This window comes from Seriola aureovittata, chromosome 7, assembly GCF_021018895.1.
Source record: "Seriola aureovittata isolate HTS-2021-v1 ecotype China chromosome 7, ASM2101889v1, whole genome shotgun sequence".
In the NCBI taxonomy this organism is placed as follows: Eukaryota; Metazoa; Chordata; class Actinopteri; order Carangiformes; family Carangidae; genus Seriola; species Seriola aureovittata.
The window spans coordinates 14,159,601-14,173,273 of record NC_079370.1 but is presented as its reverse complement, the minus strand read 5'-3'; the positions used below and the strand labels follow the sequence as shown (position 1 = coordinate 14,173,273).

The 13,673-nt window shown below is 44.4% G+C and overlaps 1 protein-coding gene across 2 annotated transcripts in view; it reads right to left on the bottom strand.

The window, feature by feature from the left end:
- Positions 1-6,085, bottom strand: part of LOC130171633 (G patch domain-containing protein 8) — a 34,417-nt gene extending 28,332 nt beyond the window's left edge. Inside the window, exons 1-2 of one of the 2 annotated variants that reach the window (XM_056379696.1) lie at positions 5,436-6,085; positions 4,950-5,244 (exon numbers count right to left, since the gene is read on the bottom strand). In XM_056379696.1, coding sequence (XP_056235671.1) covers positions 4,950-5,114 — 165 coding nt within the window. In that variant the 5' untranslated portion in view covers positions 5,115-5,244; positions 5,436-6,085. The remainder of the gene's footprint in view (positions 1-4,949; positions 5,245-5,435) is intronic. The other variant, XM_056379697.1, reaches the window with a different exon arrangement.
- Positions 6,086-13,673: the final 7,588 nt, after the last annotated feature.

The window sequence follows — 13,673 nt, the reverse complement described above, 5'->3', positions numbered from 1 at the left end:
TGAATAAAGATCATTTCCATCTCAGAGGTGAACAAGCATCACAAAGCCAGCGAGCACACTCTAGCAGAAGCACAAAGACGCCTATACATAGGTAGAGAAATGCGCTTGTACATCTTGCGCCTCCCTCTTCTTCTCTGTCATTCCTGAGGGTGTGCTGCGCTGTTGTTGAGAGACTGGCAGGTTATGTCACCTCAACCAACGGTTTCATTTACAAGTTACACAAAGCAGCACAAAGAAACAGAGAGGAAACTTGCTGGGTAACAGAAAGAGAAGAAACCACAAAAAAGCTGAGAATGAGTCAGAAAATAGCGAGGCAGCAGAGGAAAGACGGCACATTACCTCCATGGAACCACCCGGGTTATCAAGTAGAGGTTATTATGCTATGAAGCACTAATGAATTCATTAGCTAAATGAAATGTCAATAAAGGCTTGAGAGAGTGTTAAAATCGATGCCAACTGTCTCGCTCTCCCCCTCTCCCTCCTCTTTCTCTTCATCCTATCTCACCCATCTGTCCCAATTATCCACCTTTCTCCCCAACACACACTCGCGCACACAATCTCTCCGGAGTGTTGAGTGTAAACGTGATGGAGGACATTAGCGGTGATCAGTGGGAGCACTTTGCAGCGGTCAGCAGGAATGGTCCAGTCATATAGGACTTTAGTATTCAGCAGCACTCACCTGCTCACTCTCAAACAGCTCCACTAGGGCCTGATGTCTGAGCTCGATGTGTGTGTGTGTGTGTGTGTGTGGGTGTGTGTGTGTGTGTGTGTGTGTTTGTGTGAATTAACATTAGACTTTACCAATGTGAGTGACTGCAGCATTATGGGCCTCGACTCTGAAGTAGCTTTTCTGGCGACACAAAACTCAACGACGCCACAGCTGCTTTTAAGTTTGTATTGCAAACACCTTTTTATCTCAAACTCACATTTAACTAATCGCTTTCTTTCTGACATTTGTTGAACTTCATAAATGTCAAGATGCCATTACCAGCTTGATCGTCCCCTGGGTGTTCTTTGATACTAAGATGGTATCAGTTATTATTATGATCCTCATTAAAAGTGCACAAAGATTCCTGGGTATCGTGTTTACGCCCATGAGCAAACTGGCACGCCAAATGGCAAGCCAGTTGGCTCATCTCACCTTTGTCCCCTCATGATGGCTTAATATTTGTAGCTAAGTACTTGACTCACTCTGAACATGGCCGTGTTTTTGTGCAGCTTAATAGTTGTTTCAAGATAATTGTTCAGGGCATATGTTTAAATGCCACCTCATTTACATAAACACTGCTCAGCTCCCTGCGGAATCAATGAAAACACGAGGGTGCAAGCGCAGAGTCACATCCACATACACACTCACACATGCCGACGCACTCACTTTGACACTGTGCTGTACAGCCAAGGATTCATCTGTTTTCTGCAACGGCAGTGAAATATGCATCAAAGTGGTCTTCAGTGGATGAGCAGCTAAGTACGCACACACACACACAAGCTATACAAGCTATAATATTCTAGAGAGAGAAGGTTTTTAAAAGGACACTCTGAGACGGCGGGAAAGGGATTGGAGGATTTTCGGACAAGAGGCAGGAAAAGAAATTGAAAGTGTATCAGTTTGGAGCTGTCTGAATTGGGAGATGCATTAAAGCTGTGTCTGTCCACACACACCTCTCTGTTGCTACGTCTCTCCTCCTGTCCTCCCTCTACGCTGACACCAAGAACAGAAAACCTTTGAAGTGTTAATGAGAGTTTGAAGAATGACTCACCAGTGATGATTAAGCTCTAATATACATACGGGAACCAAAATTTAGACACGTCCAAGAAACCTATCACAAAGACTAATTAGTGGTGATAAAGTAGTAATGAGCAAAATCCTAATCTAGACATACCGCAGCACTCCACAGGGAAGCTAACTAAACAACAAAACAGAGAAGTCTTAACAAACACAAGAGGATTTGTTGTGGAGGAAGAAAAGGTGGGGTGTCGAGAGGGCTGTGCCTTACCACTCACAGGCTCCCAGTGTTGTCTTAATGCTGCAATTCCTTATCAAAGTGAAGACACAAGAAGTTACCCCTGACAAATCCCAGTTGTAAAATCCTTTGTACTCCACTGATCTAAGCTAAATCAAAGAGCAGATACAGTAGCTGTTGTGCCGGTTGGCACGGCATCCTCCACAATGGGATGGACAGGTGTAAAAGATGCTGCTCAGCATGTCGAACAATCTTGAAGAGGTGTGTTAAACTCACTCACTCGCTCCTGGCTGAAGTTTCACCTAACACAAGAGGTCACTTTTGAACTGCTTGGCCACTAGTGCAGCCTGTTTATCACGCTGACAGGCCCATAAATTGGCCCATGTCGAAACTAATATGGATAAATGTGAAAGCATATCTTTTTTTTTTTTTTTGACCCTCAATACTCACTTAGCCAGCATTTTCCATCACTGAAAACTTTCCACATGTAGCTTTATCTGCATTAGTTTGGCCTTGGAGGTAGAAAATGTCCTTCCTCCCATGAATGACACCGATTACTAACAGTATGCAGCTCGGAGAGAATGATACGTATTCAGCTGCTATTTTTACTTGTCTCTGTTCACATGTAGACCAGCCACGGTTGAGCCTGTAAGACCCTGAAGCCTGCATGGTTTCAAGTCTTTAGCTGGAGGAAGTCTACATATTCCTGTTGAATGAGGTTCTGAGTCACTGCTGCTGATGCTGTTTGCTTGAATGGTTTTCTTTGATGCTATTTCTACTTTTAGGGGATATGAATAAAGTTTTAGATTTGTGGTAGGGCTCTACAGACTCCTAACTTTCAGTCATTCACCTGATTTTACTGTTCAGTATGATATTTCAACTATTTAATCATAAGCCTTTTTCAGAGTCGTCATTAATAAAATGAACAATGGCTAAATTCCATTTCGCTGCTACAGTTTCAGGGTCCTGCTATTGGCTCACTGTCGCCCTGTCAAGACTCACTGGACAGAGCAGAACCATCATTCATATTATCAGAAACATCTGCCTTTTCTCTACTATGGCAAGTCTGCAAAACTATTTGAGATGACTTGGATCTAGATTAGTGAATGCACTATTAGAACATATCACAAGCACTTGAGCGCATCAACAAGAAAGAGCAGTCTCAGCTCTGAACAGCCGTTCTAGGAACTGTACAAGCCAAGCGCCATTTGAACATTACCATTTGAAGCCATACCTGAGTTTTGGGACTGATACCAAAAATGACTTTTTTAGACCGCTGACTTTGGGGAATACAAATATGTTTCAAACCTTTTTTTATTGCAATAAATTATGCCAAATTGCTAGCAGCTTGTTCAAAAGAATAAAATCTCTGAGAAGCTAAACTCTTTTCTTAGACAAGACCAAACTTGTTGCAGGGGCAGTAAAAAAAAAAGAAGAGAGTTTCATGATTCTACAAGGAGATGAATGGGCTCATCGGAGACAGATGATTCAATCAATTCAAATTTAAAAGGGAAGCCCTAATTTTTTTATAAGAACTGAGAGATTCACACTGTATATGTAGAGTGTGTACAGTAATTATCTCCTTTGGTAGTATTTCAGCATCTCGAAATAATTTGTGTGTGTGTGTGTGTGTATGTGTGTGTGTGTGTGTGTGTGTGTGTGTGCGCAAAAGTTTGCAAGTACATTACTCTTTCAAGCATCTCTGGCACTGTGACTGTGTCTGCTCTACACTATTCGCTCATTCCCATCACATAGTGAGCGCGGGCCGAACATGACAGACTGGTAATGACTTGAGTATGAACACACACACACGCTCACATACACACACACACACACACACACACACACACACACACACACACACACACACACGCTCACACAGACACATGCATACACACATACCAGCTGCTCCTTTCCTCCTTTCTCATCAAACTTGTCATCAGCTCCGCCAGTTTGTCTCGTCTCACATTAAGAGCTCATGAATAATGTGTGATTACCACAGACTCTTCGAGCAGCTCATGCACCCCCATTCACACAGTCCAAAATATCATGTACATATTTACATGTACTTTCATTTCCTTTACCTCTCTATCCGCCTTCTCCCCCCCCCTTCCTTTCTTTCACACACTCTTTCTTTGTCTCTGCAAGTGTACAAACACACACACAAATACTCCACAGTAAGTGCACACAGACTGAGAGACAACTAAATGCCAGTCTGGTGGCTCAAAGGAACCACGGGCACCAGGAAAAGGTCAGGGAGTTACCCTACCGGGCTGGGCAGGTCACACACACACACACACACACACACACACAACACACACACACACACACACACACACACACACACACATACACACACACACACACACAGACCAACACACACCTAACTCCCCAGGTAATTAGTGTTATTTTCAGCTGGGCAACTCATCTCCTCCTGAAAGCGCTAATGTAATTTGATTCGTTTAATTCCCACAGCCATGAGCGAGAGAGAAGGAGGCATGGAGAGACGATGGCTTCATGGTTGGATTCCCAGTTTCTCCTCTGTTTAAAATATTCACATATACTGTGAAAAAAAAAAGTATTTTATGCTTCAAGAAAAGAAATGATGATCCCTTGCAAAAATATCCACCTCTGTCATCCACCTCCTCTCAGTATGACAGTGACTCTGGGTCTTGTTTTCTTATCTTTCTTGCACACACAGACAAACACACTTTTCAATTGTGAGAACTTCCTATGATAACACAAATACCCTAACTTTGACCCTTATCAAGAACTTGGCCCATGATAAAGTGGGGGAAAAAAAGATAATCTCACTTGGTTAAAATACACTCTTTTACAAGCTCCAGGACTAAAAAGCAGGTATTCCAAGAACAAAACCACAAACACACTACTCTGTCTCTCTCTCTCTCTTTCTCTCTCTCTCTCTCTCTCTCTCTCACACACACACACACACAAACACACCTAGGGAAATCTATCAAAACCCACATGTTCTCCTACCGGTGAATCACTGGTTGCAGTTGGGCACAGCGGTCCTCTGAAGACCCCCTTGACGCGCCGAAAGTGTCCATTGCTCAGGTGTGTGGAGCTGATAACCAGGTAGTAACACGCGCTGCACGCCATCCCGGGGCCCTCACGAGGTTTGGGGCCCATGAAAGCGGCTTTCCTCAGAGTCGGGTCCTGGTCGTCGACAGGACGCCAAAGTATAGGGATGTTCTGCAGGTGAGAACGCACGGTGCGTGGGAGGACGTCTCACTCCTGTCCTCTCTTAGGAAGTCTGTTTCTGCATATGAAGGGAGACAAGATGAGGGTGGCTCTGAGGGATAAGACTTTACCTGTCCATGTGGTGTGTGTGTGTGTGTGTGTGAGAGAGAGAGAGAGAGAGAGAGAGAGAGCGAGAGAGAGGGGGGGAGAGAGAGAACAACAAACAGAAAGAAACAGTGACAGACTGAGAGACGGGGATGTTATACTGACCGAGCTCTGCCGCTGGAGTCTGCGCTTGGCATGCTGTCGTCGGTCGGGCTTAAATAAATGAATGAGCGCCTGTGGAGTGCCAGAGGAAGAGAGGAATCCATCCAGTCCCTGCTTCACACACACACACGCACACATTCACACACAGACACACACTCTCTCTCCCTCTCTCGCGCCCACCCCGCCTCTGTCTCTCTCTTTTTCTGTCTTTTTCTCAGTCCACTGGTCCAGTCTGTAAAGTGTATGTAGCCTCAGCCAAGCAGCAGCAGCAGCAGCAGCAGCAGCAGCCCAACTGGGGCTCTCAGTAAAGATAAAGGGAGCAGACACTCTCGCAGGTGCGCCTCCGCTTCAAGCACGTCGAGGAGGAAAGAAGGGGAAAACATCTGACCCTCTTTTTCTTCTTCTCTGCTCTCTATTGATCAGCACCGGGTTTAAAAATCGCCCGTCTTGTGAAAGAAATTCCGCTGTGCGAGGTGGGAGAGACGATAAATCCATCCGGAGCAGTCCTGTAGTTATTATCAGGTTCCAGCGCAGGCAGGCTGAAGTGATTCAGATTATTTCTCAAGAAGGAAACACTCTCTCTCTCTCTCTCTCTCTCTGTCTCTCTCTCTCTCTGTGTCTGCCTCTCTTCTCGGGGGCTGCACCGGACCGGATTCCTGTCTGTGCTGTTGCCTATAATATGCAGCCCGTGTCTGTGTGTGTGGGTCTGGGATAGGGGGGTGGGGGGTGGGGTGACTGCTGTCCACGCTGTGCTTGAGTAAGTCAGAATTTCAGCGTCTTCCTCTAGAAGGGAATGGCATAAACTTTATTTGTAAGGTGCGTGTATGACTTAAAGATGTCTGCAAATGAGCCACCGACAATATGTTTGCATCAGTCGCTTGCTCTCTCTCTCTCTCTCTCTCTGGCTCCCTTGTGTCCCCATTCTTCACCCCTCTCCCTCTCCTTCTCCTTTTCCTTTTGAGGGCATCAAAGTAAAAGCGCCATGCTTTTACATGCTTCTACGAGGTCTCGATATCATCAGGGGGAAGGAAGCCTCACTCAGTTGATGATTTGATTACTACAGATAAAGGGCTCTTTCTCCGGCTCGGCCTGTCAAACTGCGCCGTGTTCCGTCAATAGAGCAACTCGGAACCAGCTGCAGCTGAGCCTCAGTCTGTCTCAGCGGCGTATGGCGCTGTTCACCAACGCGGTGCTGAAACTATTAAACTGCGAGCAGCCACTGCGCAGCACTGCACAGCACTGCACGGCGCGTCATGCATACTCAGCCCAGGATTAGGGTGCCTTTTGTGCTCAGCGTCAACACAGAGCTGCTACAGACAGCTCTGGGTTACAAAGGTAAACATAAAGTAGAAGGACACAGATGGAGGAGAAGGGTCCACCCTGCTCTCTTCCTGCTCCTTCTAACTTGCTGCACGCAGCTACATGAAATATGTCCTTCATGTTAACTTTTTTTTTCTTTTTTTTCCCAGGCAGGACACCTGTCACTTCCTGTGAAGATGAAATAGGTCTCAACAAAAATACATGACTCTTACAGGCCACTTATCCTCCCACGTACACGGTATTTAGATATAGTGCAGCTGTAAATTCAGCTTTTAAATAACTGACTCCAGTGACTAAATCAAAATAACAGAAACCCAAAGTGCTTCTGTTGTTTTGATGCACAGAAAAAAAGAACTTTCTTTTATCAAATCTTTTATTCAACAAACACCCAAAGGACACCTTGAAAAAGGAAAAAAGAAAAAACCTTTTAGGCTTCTGCCACAATTTCTTCAAAACAGGGCTGATACTTGCACTTTTGCAGCTTTTGCAAACTTATTATTCTCAGCAACCTCCTACTCTTTGTCAAACTGTTGCTCCTGTGCAACCTACTCATTCTCTCATTCCACAGCAGTTTCCTAAACTTCACCAAGTTTCTGTCCAGTCCTTCAGGCCAGGCTCCTGCCACTTCTCACCCTACTCCCCCCAAACCATGGCCCTTTGTAGCTGCCTGCATCACCACATGAACTAGCCTCAGAGCTTAGAGTTATTCAAAGCAAAGCTGCTCTTTGGTTTTGATCTGTTATAACTGAGAGAGTGTGTGATGGTGCTGTTTTTATCTGCATGCCCTCCTACATGAGAGGTTTGTTCCCTGCGGACTCTACAGTTCCCAGTTACAGTAGACACATAGAGAATGAAGCATGGCTCTGTCTGTCTTTACCGTTCTCATTTATGGGTCTATTAAAGGGCTTCTGCCTTCCTCCTCTATGACACAAAGACACACACTTTGCATTTATGAGCAGACACAAACACTTATTTACATCTTTGCATGGTGACCCTCTCTGGTTTCTCAGGAGATCAGAGCGATAGTCAGTGGAGTGTATTGTGTAGCCGACGGTATGGCTATGCTATGATGCTGTGTGTGTGTCAAAAGACCATGCAAGTGTGTACAACATGTGAAGATTTGCCCCTGAGTTTGTTCGTGTCTGTTAGACCATCTTTAATCCACAAATTTATTTTAGTTCTTATGAAGTGACCTCAACAACCCACCCCTAGTTTTTCATAGGTCTGATTCCAGTGACTGAGTCAACATAATAAAGAACAAGAGAACACTTAGCCTGTTTTTGAGGTAGAGATCTAACCTTGGATTTCTTTACAGCTTCTAGTTAACTTCTATTTAAAAATCCCTCCAAAGCCAAATTTAAAATGAACAGTTGCTTCCTATTCAGGCGGATGTTGGCTTAAAACTCCTGCAGTGTACAAAAATTCAGGGACATCTTTCAGATATACGTTACAGCCTTTTTACACATTTCACATCTTAGTAATCTCAAAGATTAAGAATTAATTAAATCTCCTGATTCTTTATCTCTTTGTAATTGGTGTGGATTTAAAGTCTATGAAAGGACAGTGTGATCCTGCCTTGGTATTTTTCTGTGAATCTTACAGTATAGGAACCTAGAGGAGTTTACATTCTGCTTTACACACTGATTCCAATAATGTTTTTATTAAATCTATTCAATTTTGACTAATTTTAAGCCAATAAATACATGGATAAATCACTGTCCAGTGAAAGCAATGGCTGTGGTTTTGAATCAAGGATTAAATATTCTCCTACTTCTTTGGGCTAAGCCATTAAAAAAAACCCAATAAATTATCTGAAAACCCATTAACAGGACCTTTTTCCAAAATCATGAAAAGTTGGTAATACGTGATTTTTGATTATACATAAAAAGTTCTTTGGGCAAATATTAAAAATCCAGTACTTCAATTTTGGTGTCTGGTTAAGCTTTTCTAGGAAAGGAGAAAGTTGGACCCATGATTGTATTTTTCCACGAGTGTGTCAGTCTGCGTGCTCTTACACAAGTAAGTACGGCATGTTTTCCTCCGCTCATCCGCACTCCACTCTCTCCAGTGATTTGCTTTCTGCTAAGCTGTCCAGGATCTTCTGCCAGTTCATTGTAACCCTGAGGTTCAACAGTGTGTGTTTGTGCGTGTGTGTAAACGTGTGTGGCTGTTTACACAGTACTGATGCTGATCTGTCCCAATGGCCAGCATTATCAGTTTGTTGGTTCCCTGCTGCTCTGCAGTCTAAACTCTAACATCACCCCGCCGCTGCAATTTCCTCCTGAAACCGCCGGCCTGAAACTCCACAGATTATATCAGCACAACTCTCTAATGACAATAAAGGTGTCTGGTTGGAGAAAAAACATCAGTGTGCTCGTGTCCACTCACAGACACCCTCGCATACATGTATGAAATTTGCACGTGTCCTGTGTCAGTGATGTAAACATTGTCTTGATGCTTTTTCTCAGCCACTTTACCGCCTGGGAATACACTTTCCTCACACAAGAAAAAGGAAACCAATTTCACGCAGGAAATTGCCTCCATACTATCTTCTGGCAAAAGCTTTAGTTAATGTCTCATACACTTAAGCACTGCTAGGTAATGTATTTTCTATGTCCTGGGGTGCCACTGAGAGCGAAGCAGCAGCAGTAATGAGTGTATACCGAACAATCAGGTAATGCACAAGACAAAGGAACGAATCCTTAAGGCTCCTCGATAGTGATGCAAAAAAGGAACTCCTTTGTATTTGTCAATAATGTTCTAATAATGTCAGGGATCAGAAAGCACACAGTGTGCAGGTGTGTGATGCAGAGTGACTCAGTACCTCCAGAATGTACTGGGTGTATGTGCAGAAGAGGGGTGGGGTGGTGGGGGTCGGTGGGGACTATTTGCACTGATCATCCACAAGAGGAAAACCGTTGTGTATATTTTAAACACTCTAATTCCCTGAAGTACCTCCCCTCTCCCTTGCTCTCTCCCTGCTCCTGGTGCACTCATTACTGTTGGAAATGATGCAGTAATACTGAGGGGAGGGGAGGGGGGTGGGTGGGTGGGAGAGTCAGGGGCGAGAGACAGATGGGGAGACAGACAGAAAGAAAAGGAGAGATAGAGAGAGGGAGAAGGCAAAATCTTGGTGGTGTCTGTTTTCCCCAGTTGCTGCCTCTGGCTCTTTTTCCCTCTCCTCTCTCCTTATAAACCGCTGAAATATTACAGTTAGGTTTCAGCGCATATTGCTGTCTTTTATGCACAGTGGATGAGATTGCTTCTGAATGTATTATGATCCAGACGTGGGTAAGTTTGAGTGTGTGAAAGTAGATGGGAGTGTGCCTGTGGTGTGTCTGCGTGTGGGGCAGGAGTATGTTGCCTCCACAGACTCACCATGGCGTTACTGTGAAAATACTAGGCAAAGAATGCGTCTAAGCGTGGAGGCAGATAAATATTCTTACAAAAAGATGTCTTTACCGTACTGCTAAAACAAACAAGCCCAGAGTTACACAGAGAGGGTGGGTGAGCGTGATATTTTTCATCAGATAAAAATTGCACAGTTCAAGGTAAATTGTGGCTCTTTTTCAAAACAAAATTCAATTTATGAACAGAACATACCTGAGCTATCATTTGACCCTGAGATACCATCAACTATGAGTGGCACTGCATGCGTGTGTGCCCATATGTTTAAACACATAAATTTGTGGGCAATGAAATTAGGATTTACCACCATAATATGTGCATTTGTCCATGTGTGCTGGTGAACTGTGAGATTTATTGCTCAGTGTGCTCGTGCTGGTGCGAGCACCTGCACAGTTTGTGTATGTGTATATTTCATTGTGAGCATATGTGTGCTCACCCTGTGCCTGTTCCTGTGTGTGGTGTGTGTGTGTGTGTGTGTGTGTGTGTGTGTGTGTATACCAGTGAGAATATAAAAATGCCATGAACAGTTGTGTCTGCATATGGGCGAAGCCATGCACACATTGGTCCTGCACTGCAGATTGATAGGAATGAAATATTCTGTAATCTAAATGTAAATGGAAGCAAAATTTACCGGTGGGTTCTATGTAATTACCAGTGCCACAATTTATTAGAGCTGTGTTTGTGTAAGGTGGAGAGCAAGACAGAGAGAATATGAGAGAGAGACAAAGAGAGAGAGAGAGTAAGAGAGAGAGAGAGAGAGGGAGAGAGAGAGGGAGAGAGAGGTAAAAATGAAGAGAACAAATGAGGGAGTGTGGAAGGGCTATCGCAATGACAGAGTAAGAGAATGGATGATTTATATTTAGTTATGGTTTAATGGTTGAGCAGTGTAGATGCAGGCTCACTGTGAAGAAAATAGGAAATAAGAAGCTGGTCACATCTGGTCCGAAGAGTCCATCAAGACAGTACCCAGAAGAACAGGAATAATAGCCTCAGCTCTTAATATGACTCTGTTCAGAATAAAGCTGAGAGGAGAGGAGGGTAAAATATGGAACAAGGGTCAGTCTTGGGCCTGTCAGAGCTGAAAACCTGGCTTTGGATGCAGACTTGATCTCCAGGGCGGTGGTCAATTAGTCACTCTGATATGATATGTCTGTGATATATGGACAGTATATGAGTTGTGCCCTGTCCCGACATGAACCCTGCTGGCCCTGCAGTTAAAATGAAAAGGTGTCAGAGGCAGATGCAATAAAAAAGATAGGGATCATTAAGGTGCGCTGCTCCGCTAACACTATTAATGAGAGTGCAACTCTCACTCATGCATAAGCGGGGAAGATGTGTATTTATAAGTTTGTGTTTATTTCTCTTTTACTTTCTCTGTATTTGCATTCACTTGCTCAGACTTCCTGTGCCACATTCCAGAGGGGTAGATACTCAAGATGAAGTTTTAATGCACTTCGACAGCAATTCATTTCACAAACCTCCAAAATCCTCTCTCCCCCTCCTCCTCCCTCATTTGCCCCCTCTTCCGTCTGCAGCCCTCTCCCCTCTCTTGGCTTGCTCCCTGGAAACTAACCAGCATATATTCTGCTGCAGACAAAAGTAATGGACCTTAGAGTTAGCACCAATATAGGAATACACAACATCCTGTCCAGAATGGATTCCATCAGTCTCAAGTGTGTGTGCGTGTGTGTGCTTGGACATGTTTTTATCAGTTTCCTGGTCTGTTTTTTTTTTTTTGCACTTGTGTCCTTCTATTATTTGTGTTTGTAAGCGGCTGCATGTGTGTCATGAACTTTTACCGCCTCGATCAACCCTGCACTTGTTTGGCATTGTGAAGCCTTTTTCAGAAAGCTTTTCACTGGATCAAAAGACTCTGCTGCATCTGTGCGCCAGAAAGCATATGAATATGATTCTCTTGTTTGTGACAGTAGAAAGTTGTTTGGGAAGGCAGTTAGCTTATTTATTGGAATATCACTAGCGCTGTGTAAATAATAGATAAGGTCTCTTGATGGGGTCTCTGGCTCATCCCGGAGGACCATGGGAAACACAGGAGCACACTCAAGAGCCCTCTCATCTACAGTTATTGCACTTCAAAGCAATGACAGTTAAGATTAAATATAGTGTTAGAGCGAACAGAGGCTCCACCACCGTGTATCAATAATCATGGAGGTGGAGAGGAGAGGAGAGGAGAGGAGAGGAGAGGACAGGAGAGGAGAGGAGAGGAGAGGAGAGGACAGGAGAGGAGAGGAGAGGAGAGGAGAGGAGAGCTATCATATCCAAGCTGATTTGGAGTAGCCCTTATCTGGCCTGGCTCGGTGCCCCTTTGCTCTTGGCTGCCAGCCACGCTGAGCAGCGCCTAGCAGGGTCAGAGGAAGTGAGGTCATGTGAATCATGGAAGCAGTTAAAGATCCACTTGGCAGCAAATGGCAAATTCCCCACTGAAGGTCAGACATATATCACCTAAAAGAGAGAGATAGGGTTGCGGCCGGGGCAGAAAGAGATAGAGAGGGGGGAAGAAGGGGACACAAGGGGTAGGGAAAAGATAAACATCTTCCATCCTTCACTCTATTGTTCGTTTTAAACAGAGAGGGTACGAGCGACGCAGAGAGCGGGATATAGGGTCCCGTCTTTGCTCGCAGTAACATATAGCCCACCAAGAAGGGAGCTTTATAGTGTTGTTCTCGTGTTTGTGCTTGAAAGCAGAGATGCCACACAGATAAACAGCTGCTGCTCCTCTATTCATTTCATCCTCTCTTCCATCGAACTGCACACACACAAATACACGCACCTTTTAATCTCAACAAAAGAGTCGTGTTTCCCAGAGAATTAAGCGCAGGCAAGTATCCGTGGCTCAGCCCTGGAGTGTGTCTTCCTGGTGGTGAGAGCTTCTGGAGCCAGAGGACCAGCACAATGACCCGTCTCAGCCTGCTCTAATCAAATCAGTCTCTTCAACTTCCTAATAGGCTGGTTTCCCAACAGCCAGCTCCACTGGGACTGTTGCTGCTTTTATCTGTTGTATGGCTGTTTTTCTGATTAGGGGTCAGAAAGCTGCCTCGCTCTCTGTACAAGAAACCAAAGCTACATCACAGCACATTATATCCAGGCCCACTGTGATTAATGTGCCGAGGTATCCACTTTTGTGTTTATTCCATGCACAAAAGTGTGCGCGTGTACTTGTGTGTGTGTGTGTGTGTGTGTTTTTTTAATGTGCTTGGCTGGGTCTATCAGCTAGACTTTAATCTAATCTGGTAGCCAGGCCTGCCATGGTGACCTGTAATGATTTAGAGCTGACCTCAGCTCTCTGACTCAATACACTTTCTCACTCAGCTGCAGTGTGCATATAGGCCTGTGTGTGTTTGTGTGTGTGTACATGCGTATGTAAGAGCAAGCTTGCTTATATGTCAATACAAGCCTATTAACATACAGTTTGTGTATATATATATATATATATATATATATATGTGTGTGTGTGTGTGTCATGATGCCACCTTGACTGTGCAACCCCGCACACAC